The following is a 23,318-nucleotide window of genomic DNA, read 5'->3' as shown; positions in this document are numbered from 1 at the left end:
CTCACTCTCCCTCACACACACACACACAGTCGTACAGACACAGTTAGCAGCTGGTGTCTCAGGCAGGTGAATGTTATATTCCCAGTGAGGGAAGCTTTGGCGCTCAGTGCCTTCGCACTAGGCACAAGAGTGTCAGAGAGTAGACTCTCGAGATCCTTTGCTCTTGAAAAAGCCCTGTAAACCATATCATGATAAAGTCAGCCATAAATTCATAAATTACAGAGTGCTTATGATCTCTCATGAGCACGTGTATTTTAATTTTATTCACCTCTAAAATACGTCTGGCATTGAGGAAAACACAGCTAATTTACCACAGATATGCATGAGGAAGTAGACAATGTAAAAGTTTAACTGTAATCTGTTATTTTGCGATATTAATATTATTATTAATAATAATAACATAATAATAATAATAATATAGATGGTTTTATTTTTTTGTTTATATGGTTCCAGTAGCATTCTTGTAATATATAGCATTTTGTACACCTTTACTTACATACTAACATACAGTACTGCAGTGGAAAAAAGTACACTCCATGCATTCAAGTACAACCCCATTCTATATAATCTAAATAGAATATTTATTCTATATATATTTAATTTAATTGATTGTGTCGGTATAATGCCACAGCCACACCATTGACATATCTTTGTGCTTTTAACAGTCCTGGTTCTAACAGAATTATAAAGTTCGACTCTCAAATACTTCCTGTTTCCATTGCTTTTAATGCATTGCTTTGGGGGTGTTCCTAGTTATTGAACTGAAACGTCTCACATTTACTGGCCAGATGTGACGGTAATGAGCTAGTGGGAATATTTGCGCATTCACTTTCATCTCCACTTCCTCCCAAAATTCTTGTGATGGAAGAAAAGCGTAAACAAATCACATGTTAATAACTACAGAAGCGCTGCTCATGCACCAGCAAACTAATTAAACATGTTACTTGTGTGTGTGTGTGTGTGTGTGTATAGACATCCATAACTTAAACCTACATTGTCATTTTCATTAGCGCCTTCTAATCACAGCAACAGTGACAAACCGAGGGTTTCTCTAATCATTTTATCAAGGCGAGGGCTGCGCTCGCAAGCCGAGGTGCTGCAGCCTAAGAAAACTCATTCATCATTATGAGCTATTGAACACTGGCTGTGTTCGGTGTTCGGTGCGTGTTAGCGCAAGAGTGTGTGGCTAAAACGGTGTTGGCTGTGTGTTGCTGGTGCGTGGGGGTGGTGTTGAGTCGTTCATCACTGTAATAACTGTACATCAGGACTTTGTCCGGCTGTATTAATATATGCTCCTGGTTCACAGGGAATCAGGATATAATCAATGCAAGTGATGTATATGATTAAAAGTGATAAATGATGATTAATGCAGGCCTCATCTTCATTACATTCTCTCCTTTAAAATCATACGCAGCTTTCATCGCATAATCCATGTGTACGAATGCTCTAATGGTGCGTGTGCGCGTGCATGACCGGCTCCTTGTAGCACCCAATCAAGCAAATCACTAGCTATACAGCATTTGAATCAACTCAGCTGAAGAAGAACTTCTTGAAAATCAGGCGCGCTTTTCACTCCCAACACAAACAGAGATCAGAAAGAATGAGTTGGGCTCGCCAATCACGCTGATTATACTCATGCAATATCAAATCACTGACCGAGGTTTTTTAGAGTCATCTAAAGCCGAGGGGCCGGGGATGGACTTGCGCTTGCGGGGCCGGCCAGGCCCCCTGCGGGCAGGGCTGCGACACGTCTCCTCTTTCCTGCGGGGACGAAGAAGATGGGGAGGAACAAGACCGTCAGTGGGAGTTCAAAAGAACAGTCGGGACAGAAGGATACGCTCGAAGTAAACTTTTATCAGCTACAGGTCAAACTGTGCTGTGTCTCACAGGTGAGTGCTGATAGCCCAGGAGGATACTGGACGACAGGAGACTTTGGTGTCTGAGTGTGTGTGTGTGTGTGCTCACTGGTGGTCGTGCTTCCTCTGTAACTTGGCCAGTTCTCTCTGTTTTTCTTTGTAGCGGCGCTGAAGCTCAGCCAGCTGGACACGCATGGCCAGCTCCTCCCCTCCGATCGTCTCCATGGAACCCTTCACTGGGCACACCTGACACACAAACACACACACACACACACACACACAGGGGGATTTATGGGATCTTTCAGCAGGTAAGTCAATGAGAAAGATTTTTTCACGCATCATAATGCCTACATATAGCTTGCATTACTTCACAATTAACATGAACCATCAGGTTTCAATTGTAATCTAACACCTGTTCAAGAGACTCACCGGCTCATGACGAGGCGTCCAGTTGCACTTCCGGCGTAGGTTCAGTCTTTCCCTTATTGGGCATTGCTTGTTCGCAGCTACAATTCTTTCTCCAGCGCCCATTTCAAGAGCACGGGCCGCTGCCAGTGTTGCCAGACTTTGGAGGTCAAAGGTCAGCATGTGCTCACCTGCAGATAAATTTAGATTGCTACGTCACACGTTGACATACAAGCGTTTTGTTCTGCAGTGATGAAAAGTGGTGATATTTATGCCATTAGCTTCGGTGTTTGTAAGATGTATTAGTTGTATACAGGCAGTCACACAAACATCTCTCACACACCAATGCAGCGGTGGACACAGCAGAGTACAATTACAACATCCGTCACTGTCATTAACTCCACCATTGTAACAGCAATAGCTGATAAAAAAAGAACAGGTTTCTGCAGCGCTCCGCAGGTGTGGGCAACCTGCAAGAGTGTCTGACAGAGAATTAAAGACAAGGAGTAGAACCAGCAGGTGTGTGGGGAAGGGGGAGGGCACCTAATGCAGTAGCTTGTAAAAAGGAAGCGAAACAATAAGAAAATGATTACTTATGAGATCGCTGTTTATTCCCCCTGCTCCGCCTCATTAGCAGTGTACACACGTTCTATTTTTTTCGACAGCAGTACACAAGTGGAGTTGAATACTTGGAAATATGTCTGACCGCTTTTGCTTTGAAAAGGAAGAAGCTGATAGATGAGGCTTTGTCCTGCGAACACTCACAGAGGTCAATGCCAGCTCATCTGTCAGACCTATGAGCCAATGGCCTGCTCCGGTTACCCTGACAGGATGACATCACTGCTGACATCACCAGGGTTGGTCTAGTATCCTCGTGAATTGCCACGATCAATAGATACCTTTCATCCTTAGTGTACCGCGCACGCACGCACACACACGCACACACACTCCTCTTTGCGCAGTAATAATGGCACAGTAGGTTTCTAGAGCGGGAGAAGGCTGTAATAAGAGACAGCATCTGGGATTTCAAGGAGAAAACAGTGGTGGAAAATTTAAAAACCATTATACTTAAAATGAGGCTCGCTATCATTAGCGGTCATTAAGAGAATTTATCAAGGCAGACTCTAATATGAAGCAAACAAGCGTGTAAAATGACGATAAAAGATCTTGAGCCTAAAGATTCCAGACTAATATAATCGCATGACAACTTCAGAGCATCTGACGGAATACAATACAAAGACTTGCAGACACAAAAAAACCTGAACGCATCACACAGTAACTCCATCAGGCACGCACAGAGAATGTTTATGATGCTCCTCCGCTTACGTGTACCTGTAAAGCCAAGGAATGGGGCTAATTTAGCAGAGACAGGAAGTGTCTCTTGATTCCTTAATCTGTAATTGCGATCACCAGGGAGAGGCAGGAATATATCCTTAAACGACAAGCACTCGCAGAAACGCATCTGTCAGGGATCAGATTCATCTCCCAAACACAACCGTGATGACAAACACGCCATCAGTGGCATTAATAACATTACACACGGCGAGGCTGAAGCCGGGTTTTAAATAAATTCAATGCAATTTGGAGGCTGTTCTCCACGCCACGAAAGGACTTATTGATGTCACACCTATGGCACATGCTCACCGCGTGCGCACGCATGTAAACAGATGAGGCCTCACATACACATGCACAGACGGCTGTGGAGCGACTTATGATTTTTACACTTATTAATTCCGTCAACAAGGCTTGCAGAGGCAGGCTTTACACACAAGATTACACTGGTTTAATACAAAAATAAGAGGCAAGTGAGGGGAAGAAAGAAGGAGGCGGAGAAGAGGCAAGAGCAGACGCAGGCAGGGAGCAGGCAGCCTGGTGGAGAGACACATAGACTGTGATGGAAGAGAGCAGGGATTCATCTGGGATTACTTAACAGCTTACACACACACACGCACACCGGAGCACAAACACATCAGGACACACACACACACACAGATGCTGGCATAAATAAAAACACTTTCTCTCGGAGGGATGAGAAGAAAATAGGAGCGCTTACAGGAGAAGTGTTTTAAAAGAAAGGGTCTAATTAGCAAAGCAAGACACCAGAGCCTGAGGGACAAACTGGGCAGAGTGTGAGTGTGCACAGTCGTGTGTGTATGGGTCCATGTGCGCTTGTTCTGGTGCGAGTCTTAAGCTCAGCATTTTTGTCCATCACTGTCCCCCTCTTGCCAACTACATATACTTAGCCTCCTCCCCGGAGGGCAGAATAATCTCTCTGGGCGAGTACAAGAGTTGGGAGGAAGTGGGAGAATAGGAAACGCGTGCACTGTGGGTTTGATTAGTGAGTTTGATTGCCTCCACATCTGGCCGGCACACATCATCCGGACCCTTCGAAATTTCAGGTTCAGTGTTTATTCATGCTGGGTCAGGGAGACATGTGTCCTTGACCTAGTTATTGTTAAGTTTGCTCAACAAATCAATGCAAAAATGTACACACGGTGTCACAGAGAGGGTCCTTAATTGAACGGAACACAAACACTGAGACCTGAAGCTGATTCTGCATGTCTCACGACGGCTATTTAGTTTGTATCGTGGTAGAAAAATAATGTTCCAAGGTTCATTGCATCGAACGTTTTCTCAGTTTCCACTGGTGACTTTGCAGTGTGGAAAGAACGTGTGATGGTACAGCAACGTAATCTCATGATAAATCGATCCAAAGAACACATTTAAACTTACCATTTGCTTCTTTTTGGTCACTCTGTTGGCTCCGGTGCTGAATCTCAAGCTCTGCTAGTTCTCCGAGCATCTCCATACCATGGTGTGATTGGTGTCCAGCATGTTGAATGACAGGTACTGGTGGGTATAAGGCATCTCTGGTGGCCCACAGAGCTGCAGCGATGAGGAGCTCCAGGCTCCACATGTAGGCACCTTGATGATGGCTTGATGTACATGCCGTCAGAGGGAGAGCACTCTCAGAGGAAGAGCATGATAATTCCTCAGAGTTCTCATCCTGACTTATCCCACTCCTCTCTAAGTCTTCTGCAGGCACAAGCACTTCTGCGTTCTCCACCCTCTCTTCATCACCACTCTTTTCTTCATCACAAATTTCTGTTGTTTCCACTTTATCTTCTGCATCCTGAGCAATGTTCTCTTTCCCTTGTTCCTCACCAACCTCTTTTTCTTTGGATAGGTCCATCTCATTCAGGGTGACCTCCTCGTGAAGGCAACACTGAGAGAGATTCGCCCTTATGGCTTTGCCTTTGGCCGCTGAAAAGCAGGCCAAATCGGAAGGTGAAGAAGAAGAAGAAGAAGAAGAAGGGCAAGGCAGTAATCCAGAACTGCTGCTCTCTGGCTCAGACGCAGAACATCCTTTAAATTCAGACTGAATTTCCTCTTTTCCCTCTACAAGACCACTTTGGGATTCCACCACTTCACAGTCTCTGACTGCGCCGCATTTTCTCTCTTCTTTAGAGAGAGGCTGGATGTGGCATGGGAGAGTGAGGGATTTGGACTCAGGCTCTGCTGGATCTGCTTCCTCTATGGACGTCTCTGCCAGTCTTGCTTCTGGAGGAGAAGGCCCAGCCTTGTAATCCATAGTGAGCGAGGGGTAGTTGTAAACAGGAGGCAGGTCTGGTGAACAAAGCAATGAGATGTACATGTAAATACATATAAACTCTGGAGAAGCCAATTGCAACATTAAAGACCAATCAACTTCCCTCCCTTTTCTTGGATGTGACCGAAGCACTAGATTAAGACATTTTTCATGGTTGTCATGGTTTATAAGTAGTTAAGTTTAAGGTCACCGCAAGGTGTATGTTTTCCTTTTGATTGTGCTCAGATGGTCAAATGTGTGCACAGTTCTGTAAATCCAGTGAGTTTCGGCGCGTGTGTGTGAGCGTGCACAGATCTATATGGGATATTGATGACACCCTGCCATTTCTGTGTGATTGCAGTGCCGGCCCTGTCACCCCCTCACTCTTATTATTAATGATATTCCTCTATCCCCTGACAACACAGCCAGATGAATGCATATCCTCTCACTTGTACCTTCCAAGGACCCTTGAAGGATAAGAAAGGTCCAGTCCAAAGATTTTCCTGACCTTCCCTCATCAGACTTATACAAGCTTACATGCATAGACTGGTAGAGTCCACTAACAGTGGAAGTGCACATGTTCTTCCCTTGGCCTCGGTGGCTGACCTGTTTGCTGTCCCTCTTTAAACACACACAGGAAGAAATCATGCACACACTCTCAAGGACGCACAGAGCAAGGCGTCGGACACACTTCAAACACCTTCTACAAAATCAAACGAATACCACACATCAAACACCAGCACGGTCCGTCAGCAATATCACCTACCATCTCTGCTGCAGTGTTTGTTTTTATCTCTTTGGCTCATATCCTCCTTTTAAACATAACCCTGTTCATCTTGCTGATTCACTTCTCTTTTAAACATTGACTCAAATTACTTATCCGCAATTTCTGCAAGCTCACCTGGCTCCAGGGATTGTGGATAATCTTGAGGTGGCTGTCCCTCTCCCCTGTCGCTCCCCCTTTCCAGCCCCTTGGCGAGGTGTGAAGGCGCTGGGCTAAGCGCAGGAGAGCGTGGGGCCACTGCAGCTGGGCTTGGTGCCGGGGTTAGAGGGTTTGGAGGGTGCGACCGCCTGGAAGGCGAGTGGTAGCAGGGTGAGTGGCGAGTACTAGGGTACACTACTGGAGACGGCGTCGATGTCTTTGGGGCGGGAGGAGGAGTGTGTGAAAAGGGTTTAGCCACATGTGAAGATGTAGTGCCGGTGGAAGATGAGGACAATAGAGGCGTCCTGGATGAAGAAGGGGGATCCTCTATAGTGGCTGAGTGCTCTTCTTGTTTTCTCTGGGGACAGAGAAGGGGAAAAAACGTCTAAAGGTTGACAACTACTTAATTGTAAAGGAAACAGAAGCATCAATATTTTTTGAAAATATTGTATGCGCCTCTTTTCATACATTCAGATGATGAGTTGTAAAATTCTGAATTGTCAGTTAATGTCATGAACAAAGTTTATATGTATTGCATTTGCATGTCCACTCCCTGAGACATTTGTAGGTAATATAATCCACAAAAGCAGTGGGAGGACATTGATGATGCATTATACATGTATTAGAACCAGCAACAACCATTTTCCAACTGTTCTTGCTTCTCTTTCAAAGTAGTTAAACAAGAAAATTCATGACAGTAAGTTACCTGTGCTAATGAATGACATTGCAAATGCTCCATGGCACGCTGCTGCTGAAGAGCATATAGCTCCTGCTGTCGCAAGAAAGCAGAGCGGGAATAGACAGGAAGATGCTGTAGGTGTGGCGGAGGGCCACGACTCCCGTACATGGGAGGCCAAAGGCCAGACTGTTCCAGGACATCTGAAGTGCAGAAAAAGAGAATACACTGGTGTGAAATAAGGAAAAGTTAGCGTGGGCTTGCCATCAACAACTGGTCATGTGTTTTCCATTGCAGACACGTTGGTTTTCACAGTCATGAACCCATACATGCATGCATGCACACAGTCACACACAGGCCTTCTTGGCTGCTTTGTCGCTGGGAACCTTTGTTCTGTGAGATTAGCCTGAGTGGTCTAATGTTTCCCAGGGGGAAGGGTTCAGTGGATGCACTTCCCCTCTCTGCAGGAACTCCCACAGAGCGGAGCAAGGGAGGCGGGAGATAATTAAATTTCACAGCCTGTTTGCAAAGCAGCATTCAGAGACACAGGCATGCTTGAGCACATGCGCGCACACACACAATTTACACACAAATACTTTCAAGCTAAGATGAACAACAACTCAGTTAAGAAAGCATTTCGTACTGATAGACAATTACACAACAGACATTTGATGTTGCATGCACACATTTCTCTCCAGTTCAACACTCCAGTGTGAGACAGATGTATGTCAGTATGAATGGTTTGCTAATGTTGGGCACATGCTGAGGAGGGCAAAGGCAATAGCTGCGCCCATTAACAAAGCTATAAAACAGTTCCACTGACAGAGGGACTTAGTTGAGCATTATATTATTATTATTCAATGATACTAAAACTCTAAGACAGAAATGATGGCTTTTCTGGCTCAGATGGAGGCACAGGCGGTGCTGATGTGATGTGTGTGCGTGCTGCTGTTGCTAGGCTGTACCTAGGTGATGATGAGGCCCGGTGTCTGAAAGAACCACAAGTGGGGAGTTTGGGTCTTGGGTCAGTGAACCAAGCACTGGCTGCAGTGGGCTGGGCAGACCTGGTGGGAAACTGGCACCCATTCCCACGTGGCTAAGACCTGGAATGAGGTAAAAGCAATACAGAAATTAATCCAGTTGCTAAACAAATAATGTCTATTTGATATGTCAAATATGAGCTTAGTTTCAGCCAGCTGGTTTAATCCAAGTCTGACCAGAGCACACTTGCATGCACCTCAGATATTCAGCTCTTACAAGCAGTTGCGAAAAACAAATGCAGAATCAGCATCAATGTAGGGACTCATCCCTGACACTTCAAATGACATGCAGAGAATGCAATTAGCTCAAACAAACTTGGAACAAAAATAAATAAATAAATATAAATAAAAAATAAAGTTTTATTTTGAAAGCATTATCAGCGTCATCTATAGGTTGATCTGTCTCACTGAAAAGGGTCATTAGGAAGTTACTGTCATATATATATATATATATATATATATATATATATATATATATATATATATATATATATATATATATATATATAAAATAATCAATGTCTAACTACTTACCATAGGAATGGCCCATCCACAAAGAAGGACTTCCTGTTCTTCGCATCCAGTGGTGATGAGCAGGGTCTGCTCCTAACTGACTAGCTCCTCCAGGAACCAAGAGGTGAGAGGCGAGATCACTGTGGCAACTACTGGAGGGATGAATCCTGCTGAAATCCATGCGATCCTTGTTTTCCCTGATGCAGGAAAGGGCAGAATGAACTTTGTCATTAGCTTTATTATCCCTCTCATTGTCCTCATCTTTACGATCATAAGGATCATTATCACTGGGTTGTCATCTTCATTATCAATACTACTTTTATAATCATCAAGAAAAGGAAATGGGACAGCGATGTGAGCAGTCATCATTTCAGCCAGCTCTATGTGATTCATTACATGTTTTCTGCCTTTAATACGACTACATAATAAGAGCGAGATACTTTGGAGACATTTGTACTAGTCCCCATAACATTAATGCAGCGCATCTCTGTGGTGAAAGAGAGAGAAGGGGGGGATACAGCAATACCACATCAAAGGATGAGGAGGTAAATGGAGAGCGGGGAGCAGAAAGACTAGAAGGCAGGCGGAGGGAATAAAAGAACTGCAGCTTATCAGATGAGATTAGGAAAAAAACATCCTTGTGCATATGTAGGTCTGTGAACCCAAATGTACCTGATGATCATTTCCCTGTCTCGGTCGAGGTGATGAAGACTGAGCTGTTCCTCTGTCATCCGCTTCCTCTCGTCCGCTTCTCGACTAAGAGGGTACACCGGTCGTGACACCCCTAAAACAAAAAGAAAAATGTTTATATGCAATACACAGTGAAAACCTATTTTGATTTAAAAAATCCAATACTGCGACATAAAAGCTGCAAATTATTATAGCTTTCTTAATAGGAATCAGTCAGGTGGATGCTATGTCAATTATGTAAATTAGGTGACAGCGTCATCCAGCGACTTCTCCGATGGAGTTGGCAATGCTCAATATAGCAAATGTTGAGTCAAACTTCTATGAACATCTCCATGGCGGAAATGACAGAAAATTTCACTGGAATAGTGTTCTACCAAAACATTTGATGACATGAAGAGAGTTTGATCACACACATAGGCTTCAATGCACTATAAGGCAGATATAGAGTTAATGAACTTCCAGAGAAAGAAATATAAATGATGTCTGACCTTTCATGCTGGGCAGCACCCTGCCCTGTCTGCTGTGTCCAGGAGTGTCGTCTGGGGAACGATGGGGGGGGCGGGCAACTGCAACTGCTATACCCACTGGAGGCTGTCGCACCTCCCCCTCTCCTGCCTCCCCTGCCTCCTTCCTGCATTTGTCACCCTTGTCTCCCTCATTAGTGGAACCTCGCCGAAGAGGCAGGGACTGCTTGGGAAGGTCTTGCGAGGAACTGTTGTTTTTGCCCCCTCCCCTGTCTGCCTTCTCTGATCTCTCGCCGCCTTGCTTGAGGCTGCCGAGGCCGCCAAAGGGACTTCTCTGGGGTAGGAGCAGAGGCTGCTGGGAGCTGTAGTTCATCAAGTTCTTCATGGCACTTAGCTCACTGTCGGTCTTGTGCAAGGAGGAGTGAGGTGGCTGAGATTGGGCCTGGTTATGGTCACTGTTTGGAGATTGGTTGCTGACCATCGATGCATGATGCAATCCTTTTCTCAGCTCATCTTGGTTAGCCGCTTGGGAACCCCAAGATGCTGCAGACTTATCTCCATCTTTTACCCTTTCGTCTGAATTAGCTCCAAGGCTGCCGTGTTGCTGGTGGCGTATCCTAGCAACCTTCTGTCCCTCCCTCTGAACTGCTGCCACTGACACCATCATCCCATTGGGGAGATTACCTGTGTGAGAGCAGTCTCTATAGGGAGGCGAGCTGGTATCTAGGCCTGTCTTAGATATACCCTGTCCAGCTCCTTGCACTTTGGAATCTGTCGTTACCGGGTTTCTGTAAAAATTGTCCACAATCTCTACATCTCGGTGGGAGGAGGGAGTTTCCACACTGCAGGACCGCAACTCAGACTGAGTGCTCAAACTGGAATTTGGTTTTTGGAAGTGCTGTATCTGCTGATTCCAGTCAGGAGGTTTGTCTGCCTTACCATAACCCATATGCTGCTGATGTGGCTGGGGTTTTTCTCTTTTGTGACAACTGCTTAGTCGACTAAGGTGATTAGTGGTGTTTTCATAAGACACACTTCCATTCTTGTCATCTACCTTCCTGCCAGATCCTCCTCCCCCACGACCCTCAGGCGATGCCAAATCCCCTAATGGCCCAACGGAGGGGACATAAGTTGGACCAGTGACACTTGCCTCTCTGCAAATGTCCCTTGCTCCGGATGTTGGGGCTGAATCTTTCGAGGATGCCAGAGCTGGAGGGGGTGGAGGGCAGTAAAACTCTGGGTGAGTATGGTGTAACCAACCTCCTGTTACTGTCGGACCCATGTGCAAAGGATGAGGTGGAGGAGCAAGAGGCGGAGGCATGGAATAGGAGCCCACTGAGTGTGTTGTAGATGCCAAGATATTTGTAGTTGCGCCTCTTTTCATACATTCAGAGGATGAGACAGGGTTATCACTGACCCTCAACTCTCCACTCATGGATCCATCCTTGTAATGGCGCCTGCCTGCTGTTGGTGGTCGGTTCCCCACTCCACCACTGTAGCCATTTCCCGTCACTCCCTTAGATGCTGTGCCAGAGTCTCCACCAAAACCACCGGACAATTTACAAGCACTCATATGTTTGGTGCCCTGGCTGTTTGCGTCAACTTCTCTGTATTCATTGTGTCTCTCTGACAGGTGTCTGTGCTCTTCCTCTCTGCTTTGGTGTGATAGGTGAGGGAGGAGAGCAGTGTGAGGATGTGGGAAGCCTTGGTGGTGGAAGCCCATTGTGGTACTGGTCGGGCTAGATTGGTTCGAATGGTGATGTATCTGATGCTGTTTCTCTTTAGTATCCTGGTGACGCTCTTTGCTGCTGGATCGCTCTTTCTCCTTTGACAAAGATAAAGCCACTTTCTCTCCCATGTCCTTGATATTTTTCCCAGCCCCATTGTCTGAGTCGCGGTTGCAAGAGCTAGGCTGGTGATTGGGAGTAGTCCGAGCAAGCGGCGGAAGGCTGTGACTGGTGGAGAGCAGAGGGGGCTTTGGCGGAAGACCCCTTAAGTAGAAGTGATCTAGGAGTGGAGAAGATCCAATCAGAATATAATGCTATACACATTTATCATTATTATTATTATTATTACGGGCGGCACAGGGAGGCAATGGTTGGAACTGCTGCCTGTCAGCAAGAAGGTTCTCAGTAAGGGGTTCGAATCCAGACGTGGACCTTTTTGGGTGGAGTTTGCATGTTCTCGCTGTGCCTGCATGGGTTTTCTCTGGGTCCTCCGGTTTCCTTCCACAGCCCAAAGACATGCGGAGTGCGTGTGTCTGTGTGTGAAGGTTGAGTGTGCCCTGCGATGGAGTGGCCTTTTGCCCAATGACTGCCAGGATAGGCTCCAGTACTCCCCGCAACCCTGAACAGGACTAAGCACTGCCTAACTAACAATGTATGTATGTATGTATGTATGTATTATTATGGTTATGATAAATACATGCATTGTCAGTTAACCACTGCTAAATCCATCGTAGGGCACACACACCATTCACAAAAAGGGGCAATTTTAGAGTGTCCAATTAACCTAGTGAACATGGCTGTGGGAAGAAACGAGATTACCTGGAGAAAATCCACACACACGCAAATTCTAGGCAGAAAGGCCACCTGTCCAATCGAACCCACAACCTTCTTGCTGCAAGGCGAGAGTGCTAACCACTAGGCTGCTGTGTGCCCATGAATATTATTATTATACGTGATGATAAAACAGGACAACTTATATCAAGTACCTAAGTTACAGTACAAGTAACATAACTGTTCAGAAACAGCTACCCTGGGTGACAACGTGAAGGCGCAAATGAAGCAGTTATTATGTATATTCACACCTTTTTGACTTTCATAGAAGCGGTGTTGTCCATACAGACTGTTGCTGTGGTGATCCAGAGGGCTCATGGGCAGAAATGGAGAGGCAAGACTTCCCGAATAGTTGGGGTACCCTGTCAAAGGGAGAGAAGAGGAGAACTTGTGTTGACACTCGGCAGGCATTGGAATGGTTTGTTTCAACAATATATCGTAAAATTGCCAACAATTTAACATGCCAGAAATATGGCTGTTTGGAGGCGCTTTCCCTATAAATGCACTTTTGCACAAACAAGCCACATAAGTTGACATTATTTACAACGGACAGAGTAGTGACAAAAACCACAACCGTCAGCAACTGCCAAGTGCGCAGGATGGAATTTGCTTTTCTACAAAACATTTTCCCAAACTCAAGACAAATAGTATGGCTCATCAACCCCCTGCTTAAACACACACCCACAAACAGTTCTCCCAGGAGGTCACTGGGAGGTAAATGGTCGTTCCAATCCGCTCCTCATCCTCAAGGACGTTTGTTCAAACACAGAGGAGGCTCTGTACATTTTCTTGTTGGAGGTGGTGGTGTGCAATCTGGGTTTGCTGCGGAGGCTGCTATCTTAAGATTAAAACTGCAGAATCACAGAATGAACGCACTCAACAAACACTGCAGGCCTGTGTGTGTGTGTGTGTGTGTGTATGTTCACCACCAGCAGCTGGTTTCATGCCCCACAGAGTGTCCTTGCTGGCCCGTTAATTGGCAGCCGTTAAAAGTTTAATGGTGGTGGCCAAAGTAAACAGCACTCCATAAAAACTCATCCTACGCATTCCAGAGTCGCACTGCAAAACCACCAACACCCCCTCACTGCTCTCAGCATGTGTGTGTAAGTGCATGTGTGGGACTTTCTGCTCAAGCAGCAATGTAAATGCATGATTGTGTACACGATATTGGGTACGTGTGTGTGATTACTTTGACTGGTTAACAACCAGTGAATCTAAATGGCGACAATTAGCCAAAAGGCTCTTTCCGCCATCTAAAGCCAATCCCCCGGGTAATGATGAGTGATAAAATTCAGGAGGGAGGGAAGGAGGGAGGTGAGATGAGAAAGAAGAAGAGGGGAACAAAGGCAGCAGAGGGACATGGTGAGGGGAAAAAGGGGGAGAGAAACAAAGGAAGGAGGCATTGAGGAGGTTAGCGATTGAATAAATGACAGAGAGGCAGTGAAAGTAAAAGACACACCAAAAGAACAGGGCTGTCAGTATGAAAAGCCCCTAATCTGGTGTTGCTGTGAGGCGTATGGAGAGGGGAGTGTGTTGGGGATTGTGTGTGTGTGTGTGTGTGAGGGAGAGAGAGAGCGAAAGAGGGAGAGGGGGGGATGAAGGAGGAAGTGAAAGGGAAGTGGAGAGCTTTGAGATGGCAGAGATGAGAGGACAGTGGCAAGAAAAGTAAGGGGAGAACACATGAGAGAGGAGAGAAAAAACAAGGACAGGTGAGGTATAGTGAGGGGACAAGAGGAGGTGTGTGTGTGTGTGTTGGATGAAATATGTGCCGTTTTTCAAAGAAAAGTGTATATCACGTGTGTGTGTGTGTGTGTGTGTTGGCTGGGTCTATCCTCTGTGTGCTGTCTACGCTCTATTCTCTGGACAGTGGCCAGCTGGCAGGTTGCCTACTGTAGCTCCCTGGCTTGAATTCTTAAAAACAATCATTGGAGGTGTGTGTGCTTGCACGAGCGCAAGTGTGCAAGTGTATGTGTTTAGACATCAAAGCTGAGCCACACAGACACAAAATCTGTCCAAGAAGTGTGCACGTGCGTGTGCTCAAACGAATGCACACGCACACTCGCATACACACACCATTTTCACTGCTGCTCCTTTCTCTCGCTGCAGCGCTGCCTCAGTCTTTCTATGAATCTGATTTATAAGACAGTCACAACAGGAGACGTTAGTGCTCATTTCCAGCACTTAGATGTCTCCTTTTATTGCTTGATGAGCTACAAATGATCTACTTGTACAGAAAACAGAACTTTCCAGGCCATAAAGCCCTACCTGGAGAGGTTTCTGTGGAAAAATGCAACTATGCATGTTCTTATAAGCAATATGACGAGCGCACATCTCACACCAGCGTCAGTTTAATTGCGCCTACATTCGAACCATCACACAGAAGACTTCTGCATATGCTCCTTGTGTGGCCACATATTTATATATGGACTAAAACCGAAGCCAGCAAAAAAAAAAAAAAAGAACATTAAACATTCCGTTCACATTGTAATATCAAGGCCAGCCGTAGCGTTTGGTATTTCAACACCCACACCACATGAAACATGAAAAATAATATATTTGCACAATGTGAAAAAAAATCTGATTTCAATTTGTTATTTGACTTCTACCTCTTATGACACTAACCAATCTTCAGCCAAGATGGAAGGCAAGTCGGTCAAAGATTAGATCGGGACACCTTTGTACCATCAGCATTTGACAGTTAGGCCCGCAAGAACATGTACTGAAAGGTTAGAACAACTGGTTAAGACCTTGAATCCCAACCGTTTTCGGTTAGCTGAAAAGTACACCCTGTGGCGGAAGCTGTCTGTCTGAAGTTGAGGTTATCTTTTCAAACTCATCTTGCTCAAACACACTGAAGCAGAAATCCCCCACAGCACAGGCACACAAATATCTACCTGTTCGCGACAGATAACTAAATGGAGCTCATTCTTTTACCACAAACGGTTAACAGCCAAAGAGGATATGCTACATGTGGATGGGCACATTAAAGCTTGTACGTGTGTGTGTGTGTGTGTGTGTGTGTGTCTAATCAGGAAGGGGGGCCGTTGGAGGTCGGTTTGCCCAGAAGAGGCCCTTAGGGTGGGGTTGCGGTCAGAGGGGGAAGGGAATATGGAGAGGATGGTGGAATCAAGGGTGAGCTACGTGTGTGTTGTTTGGATATGTGAGGACCTCTTCCTTATGGGGAGATTAAAAACATGTCACAATGGAGAGAACTTGAAGACGATTACGTTAAGGGAGGAGTCTTGCGGTGAGAGGTTTTGGTGAAGGGTCGGGCCAACATTAAGGAATTAGATTAAGTAAAAGTAATTTCCCCTCAAGGTCAAACGTGTGTGAGAGAGTTGTGAAACTTAAAACTCACCCTCTTAGTGAGCGGGCTCAGAGATGAGTGAGGTGAGTGGCGAGTAAGGCCTGAAGAAGAGAATGTGTGTGGGTGTGTGTTTACGTGTTTGAGCAAGAGGAAGTGGAAGGGTTTTGATGATGCATCAGTTTCGGCAAAGACATGATGCTCAACAGCCACAAAAGTTAAAGCCACATGTTTGCAGAGCCGCACAGTGTGTGTTTCTATAAGTAGCATCATCGGAGGCATCGCTGCTTTGTGTGTTTGGCCTCAGCTCAGTGTTGGTTAAACCACTTAATGGCTTCATTGCAACGTAATCCCAAATCAAGACCCTGGATTAACAAGAGACCAAGTGCGCGCCTTGTGTGTTTGCCTTACCTTCATGTGAATGAGGGAACCAGATAGGAGAAGCATTCGGTCCTGTCCTGTAAGAGGGGGAGGATGGGGCAGTTGCAGGACCGGATGGGTGAGAGGGGTGTGATGGGGGGGACCCCAAACTGTTGGCCAGGAAAGAGCCCATGAAGGAAGCCCCTGAAAGAAACGGAATGGTTTGAAATGACCGTTGCACAATCCTGTGTTCTCGACTCATCTTTGACCATAAATAAACTACTCATTCAGGTGTGTTCTGTAATGGTAATTTTTATTTGTGTTTTTACTTAAGTAGACTCCATCCCAAAAGCATATCAACTGTGTGACAGCCAATGGATCTCAATTACAATGGGGCTCTAGGTTATTATGCTGCCTTATCGATTGGTTTTTAAAAATGCAGTTGATTCATATTAAGCATAATAGGTATAATATTCAGAGAATCTGATAGAAGATATTATGCTGAATCAGTGGATTACAATAGATTAGATGACGAATACAGTGGTATCAACAAAAACTCAAATATTGTTAACTATTGTTCACAACTTTGTGTGCGACAAAATAATTTAAAAATAGTTTTAAGCACAACTCAAGGCATACTTGTTAAAAAAGAAAGAAAAATCAATGAAAGTTCGGGGGCTTATTCGCAACCAGTTAAACATTTTAGGCAGCAAATGAACAGAATGGTTTGGATGTATCCGCACTTATCAGTGCGCTCTCATTTAGTGGAACAACCCGAACAGTTGTAGGGGAAGGAGGAAACAAATCCACAGGGAGTCAGGTAATTAGTCACTGAATGGAGAGAGAGGGTGAGGGGAGAGAGAGATGCCGCATATACAGTCGCAGCAGTACTAATAGAAACGATCAGAATAACATTTACCGTTTTCCTAGCATTGTTTCTACTGTACTGCAAGTGTTTGTTCGTTTTTATGACAAGTCCAGAGAGTCGCTGCATGATAAGAGGAACCAGGGGACGAGTGAAAAATGTCTCCTGATGATGTATTTATTTTACATTTGTTCATCACTATTTGTTGAATATTTGTTTAAACCTGAGTCATACAGTGGGTCACATCATGTTTCTAAAAGACGCACACACACTCACATGCAAGCACACGCACACAACGTGGCCCATATTGTCATGGGTTTTCCTGTCTGTTCCTCTCATTCACACTACCTAAATGCATGGTAAAGAAAGTGGCCAGATCAGTCCTAACGCCCTACTCGCTCTGAATGCAAAGATGTGCCTTTCAACACATTTAAATTCTATTTCCTTTGACCATCAAAGATAGTATTTTCTCAAACACCAATCCTTTCATCTGTTTCATCAGATTGCTACTGCAAAAACACTAACTCAGATACACGTCATACCTATCTATTCTATTTAGCATATGATTTAAAAAATGTCGATACACAAGATGAAATTAATATTTTTCTATTCTGTTGTACCATTGATGATAAACTACCAATTGAAAATTATTGATGAGAAAACAGTATGCATCACAAGCCCGAGACAGTGAACAACAAATAACAACATTGTGCGTCATTTTCGCGACAGAGGGAAGCAATTTCTTCCATGGTAGCGGCTCAATTCACTAAAAAGGTTTAGGCTGCGAAAAAAGAATTTTATAGAATCAATATACATTCCAATGCTTTGTTGTCCCTACTCCTGAAAGGCTTGCACTTTCCGGAATGTCGGAAACTGTTTCATTCATTGACAAGATATTTTCACCCTCGACGTATATGCATCCATGTTTCCGTCAGCACAACAGCAGTGAGCTCCTTTATAGTGTGTGGTAAGGTCTGGAAGGACACTGATGAACTTTTGCCACCTTTTGAAAATATGTAAATAGACTGGCCTTTTTCCATCATTACATCAGGATCATTTTATTTATCCAGTGGTCTAGTCTTTCTTTTCTGCCTGCTGCCTTCACTGGTTGTTTTCAGCCAGAGAGAAAAATCATATTTGCCCACGCCCCTGGCCTGCTGATATGGAAAATGGTTTGAGGCTAGCCCAAAACCTAAACCTGATTTCTGCCTGTATTCCCCCATTCTTTTCTTTCCTGTCTGTACCACCCAAATCTGATCAGTGCAGTGCTCAATACATTATCAGGTAGTTTCAAAAAATTGGAATTCAAAAAAGGCACAAAAACTAAATGCTATTTGTCATTAAAAACCTAATGTGTGCGTTTTATTTAGTGTAAACAGCGGCTGCTGTTCCCGATTGCTGCTATCTCCGGTCTGCATAGTGGTAATTAACATAGTGAGACGTGTGTGTGTGTATACGCTTCGCTTTTCCCCCCAGCTGGCAGACGAACTGGAAACCATGTCAATACAGCGGCAGTGAATCCTCTGATCAGATGCTGAAAATCAGAGGTAATAAAAGTCGAGGAGTTTTCTCACACACTTAATGCAGTCAGCTGTACTCAAATGTGATGAGTAACTGTAACGTGACTTGTTCGGAACAAGATCAACTCAAAAACATGGCTCAAAAACAGAAAGAGGCATGTGCCTTTACTTTTCTGGGCAGGGTTTGCTGTCTGGCACGTTTATGGAAATTTGGGCCAAACATTATTTTTTCAGATCCATTGCTGCCACAATTGGATTCAAAAGTAAAATTTGACTTGATAAATGTTAAGATTTTTATGCCAGTTCAAAGGAATTAGATTGCCAGAGCTCAAAAACACTGAGACAAATAATGTGGATTCTGATGCTGTTGCAAGTACGAATAACTATTGTTTGGTCTACACATATACACATAAGTTTGAAGCTTGTTCAATTGATTACTACTTGAGACAGCGACGACCAACAGGAATCCAGCTTTACGGAAATCCTAAAAATTATGCTAAAAAACATATACTTTTTCACCATGAAAAGATTGGTAAATAATGGTAGCAGGCATGGTTTAAAAGTAGCTTATAGGCATTAACAAAACACTGTCATATCGTCTTCCTTAAATGGCAGCTTGCTGTAAATAGAAGCATTTTACATCCATTACTTGACACCCAGTCGCTAGAACTGTTCACTCTCACATATCCAACTTAATTCGAACTACTGATACATGCTCCAACCCTGTAGCTGTAATGAAAAAAATAAAGGAAGCTCTCATCAAGCAAGAATTATTAAAGTGGAGTTGAAAAAGAAGTGAATTAAGACATGCATCTATATAAGAAATACTGTATGTGTCAACTTATTAGATATCAAAGCTTACTGTCTCTGTGTCCTTGTTGCACTTGTTCGTAAAGTAGTAAGAGCGATGTCCACATTTTTTAGGAGAGAATGGCACAAAGCAGAGAAGACAAAATAAATGTAATAAAAATTCTTGAGATTGTTGAGATATTTCTACAAAGCACAAACCATGTTACATGAATACTAGTGTTATGATAAACACACACAGGGGAAAAAGGATGATGAGTTTAAACTGTTACCATTCAATGCATGATCAATACTGTCTTATATTGCTCTGTCGCATTGGCAAGTTAACACACTCACACAGGCATTAACTTTAACTGACTCACAGTGTCTTACAGTAATGGCTCAGTATGTGTGTGTGTGTGTTTTGACTCTCGTTAGCTTGGCTGGTACGCTTATTGCCGTACACTTGGCAACCTCTCATCAGTCCGACCCTTTCATAAGCCTCCAACCACCAAGGGCCCTGGCACTGAGCCTGTGTGTGTCAGAGTGTGTATGTGTGTCTGTTCGTATTTAGGTGCAAAAGTCAAGCCAGGCCTTTCTGATCTGTTTTGACACCAGAGAATCGCTCGAGTGACAGGGCTACTCAAACAAGGCAGTCGTAGAAGACCCACACTCTCTAGTAGAGGTCCATAAAAGCATCCCCGCACGGGGGACGCAAACACATTCAATGTGTCAATAAGTGCCTAAGCATTGCCCACAAAGAGTACGATCAGGGGAGGGAAGTTCTTTTGCTTGACTAGATCCAGATAGCATTTTTCTTTTGCTCTATCTTATTATTCATCAACAATTCCTCTTGACTCATTCATGTTGGTGGGAGCGATGTGTGCAAGCAAAGCATGGCACGTCACCTGGGACGACCAGCTGTACTGAATCACATTATGGCAAGAGGAAGACAGACCCAGAAAGAGCGGGAGAGAAAAGGAGTGGAGAGAAAAAATGAGATGAAAGAGCTACAAATAAGAGATTTCCCTGTGAGGCGCATAAATCAGCCGACGATGAACAGAAAAGCTCAAAGACTGACTCCCTGGCTGCAGACCGAGAGCTGACACACACATACACACACACACACACACAAGAACAATAGCACCAAGATATGCCGACCAACAAACAAAAGTGGACGCACAGAGCCAATACACTCACAGTGACGCACGTAATATTAAAATACACCTACCAAAAGCAGCATGAATGCATACATGACAAATACACCAAATAACTTTCAACATTGGGCATGTGCATACATAAACCTTCAACAGGCACACATACGACAAAGGGCACTGAAGCAGAAACATAAATACATGCGCACACATGCTTTAAGAAAACGAGGAGAAACGAAAAACCCAGCTAAAAACAGTTATTAGGCAGGGCAAGAGTGCACAAGCCACTTTTAAAACAACAAACTTTCTTATCATTGAGTTTATTTCCATTTATTCATACGATTACTTGTCGCTTCTAACTGGCTTAAAAGACAAGATAAAGGCACAGCATATAATTTCTTTAAAATCTTTTGAAATAAATAACAACATGAGGATGCATGTATATAAAATTGGTTCATATACGGCTCTTGATTCAGTCACAGGGGTTAACATAAAACGCAACATGCAAGCACACACACAAATTAAAAGAATAAGGTTTCAGATATTTTAAGACGCCCTGTGGTGAGAGTCAATAATGCAATTCAATCTCCCTGTGTGTGTGAGCGTGAATGCGTGTGTGTGTGTGTGTGTGTGTCTTGTCATGGATTTATGAAAACAGTTTTTGGAATTCTACCGGTTTAGGTTGCACCACACCCAATCTTCAGCTACAACTACAATACTCTCTTAGACATCGATGTCACACACATAATTGAAATGGAATCTCACCCAAATAATTCTGAGATAATATCTTTATTCTACCAACATTTGGTCTGCGACAATGGTCAAATTATTATCATAAACTTTTGTGTAAGTTGGTCGGAAAGGTTATGATAACATGAATGCATACATGGAAATACACACTGAAAACTCTCCTTATCACTGCCTCAACCACCCACTTGAATGGTGTCAGCACATTGCTAAAAAATGTAAACGTTGCATTCATTTCTTCATCTTCTTCATCATCGATCACTTTTTAAAGTTTCACATAGCTATATCTCTGTAGAGACAGCAACGTTTAGGCAGTTCATAATGAATGAAAAATGTGATTGAAATTTAAGGGAAAGTACACATTAGCTCAGTTTGTCAAAATTACATATGAATAGCAAGCAAAAAATATATAATGTCAGCAAAATTTAAATGCTCACATGAGTCATCATTGTCGGTGTTGGAGTGTCCCTGAGCAATACATTGTGTTACCATTGGCTACAAAGGCATATGGTGAGTTTTGATGTGATCTATGCTAAAAGTCATAGCTCTTTTTAGAAACTGAATGCATGCATATGCTTGTGTGTGTCTAGTACACATATGTTGTACCACAGCATGCCATATCATACTCAAAAACGGCAAGTTGAGGGGCTGTGGCACTTAACTTAAATTAGACCCGCAGCAGCTCCACATGCAGGAGGTGCCATTGAGAGAGAGAGAGCGAGAGATAGAGAGAGAGGGAGACAGAGAGAGGGACAAAGAGAGGGCGAGAGAGAGCAAGAAAAAGAGAGGGAGAGAGAGAACCAAGAAGCCAGAGACAGAGAGAGACGGAGGCTGACGACAGAGCAATTTAAAGACAGGAGGAGAAAGCAGGTGAGAATTACGCAGTCTGACCTTCTTTCACGGTGGCTTCTCCGTTCTTTTGATTCCATCATTGCAGGAATATTTGCACAGGAATAAAAGATTATTGGCAAAAACCATAGATGAAATAAAAAGGGAGGAGGAGAAGAGGAAAATGAAAATCAACACAAGAGAAGCTCATTGTCGAGAAAACCAATTTTCACTAGGATTATTGATTACTTTAACTATTGTTTTAATGGTCATAAATAAATAATATTTTAATGAATTCTAATATATATATATATATATATATATATATATATATATATATACAACACACACAACATGCAACAAACATCACTGCCTCACTTGAGTTCATTGATTTCTTTCCTTTCAGTGGGGATATGTATACAGTGATTTACACTGACAGTTTATGATACATCTTAATATTGTCTTTCATTTTTTGCCTTTTCATCCATCCTTTTACAACACATTCATTACACGACTATTTCAAGTTGAGGCACTTCTCTGATCCTGAGGACTTGTCTTAACAAAATTCCACCATTTGTATAGGTCTTACTTTACTATTTAATTGAGGTGTGTGTGTGTGTGTGTATATGTGTGTGTGTGTTTTATCTGTGGGGCTCAGGTGGTGTACCATATTTTGCTGGGTAAAAATGCGACCTGATTCCTAATCTTATAACAGCACAGAGTTATAGGCTGCTCTGCCGTCCAACTTTGATTATTAAATGCATAAAAAACATGTTCAAATAATAAAGCATACAAGATGAAATGAATAAATAATGTAACACCATAAAGCCACTTAGCTAGAGTTTCTAGCTAAAGCTTTTGTCTAAATAAATGCAGATCTTATCTATCATGGTCAATGGGTTCAGAAGTAACAACAAGGCCATGTTTAGTTGAATTAAAGAAATTCAACTCAAAGTCAATGGCTGGGTTTTCATGAGGCAGCGTGTATGAATGTGTGCACACACACATTTATATAAGAAGAATTTGCAAGCAATTTTGTTC

At 43.6% G+C, this 23,318-nt stretch overlaps 1 protein-coding gene across 5 annotated transcripts in view; it reads right to left on the bottom strand.

Moving 5' to 3' along the window:
- The window catches only part of bahcc1b (BAH domain and coiled-coil containing 1b), a 58,989-nt gene that overhangs the window by 12,273 nt on the left and 23,398 nt on the right, over positions 1-23,318 (bottom strand). For 4 of the 5 annotated variants that reach the window (XM_053845010.1, XM_053845263.1, XM_053845099.1 and 1 more), the window contains 12 exons: positions 16,429-16,581; positions 12,965-13,075; positions 10,180-12,162; positions 9,674-9,785; positions 9,023-9,198; positions 8,414-8,551; positions 7,479-7,651; positions 6,752-7,130; positions 4,995-5,888; positions 2,286-2,452; positions 1,966-2,102; positions 1,657-1,761 (listed from right to left, as the gene is read on the bottom strand). In XM_053845010.1, the coding sequence (XP_053700985.1) occupies positions 1,657-1,761; positions 1,966-2,102; positions 2,286-2,452; positions 4,995-5,888; positions 6,752-7,130; positions 7,479-7,651; positions 8,414-8,551; positions 9,023-9,198; positions 9,674-9,785; positions 10,180-12,162; positions 12,965-13,075; positions 16,429-16,581 (4,528 nt within the window). Of the gene's footprint in view, positions 1-1,656; positions 1,762-1,965; positions 2,103-2,285; positions 2,453-4,994; positions 5,889-6,751; positions 7,131-7,478; positions 7,652-8,413; positions 8,552-9,022; positions 9,199-9,673; positions 9,786-10,179; positions 12,163-12,964; positions 13,076-16,428; positions 16,582-19,624; positions 21,877-23,318 lie in introns of those variants that run through there. The other variant, XM_053845180.1, reaches the window with a different exon arrangement.

This window comes from Synchiropus splendidus, chromosome 1, assembly GCF_027744825.2.
Source record: "Synchiropus splendidus isolate RoL2022-P1 chromosome 1, RoL_Sspl_1.0, whole genome shotgun sequence".
NCBI classification, from domain to species: domain Eukaryota; kingdom Metazoa; phylum Chordata; class Actinopteri; order Syngnathiformes; family Callionymidae; genus Synchiropus; species Synchiropus splendidus.
This window is presented reverse-complemented; position numbering and strand designations above follow the sequence as displayed.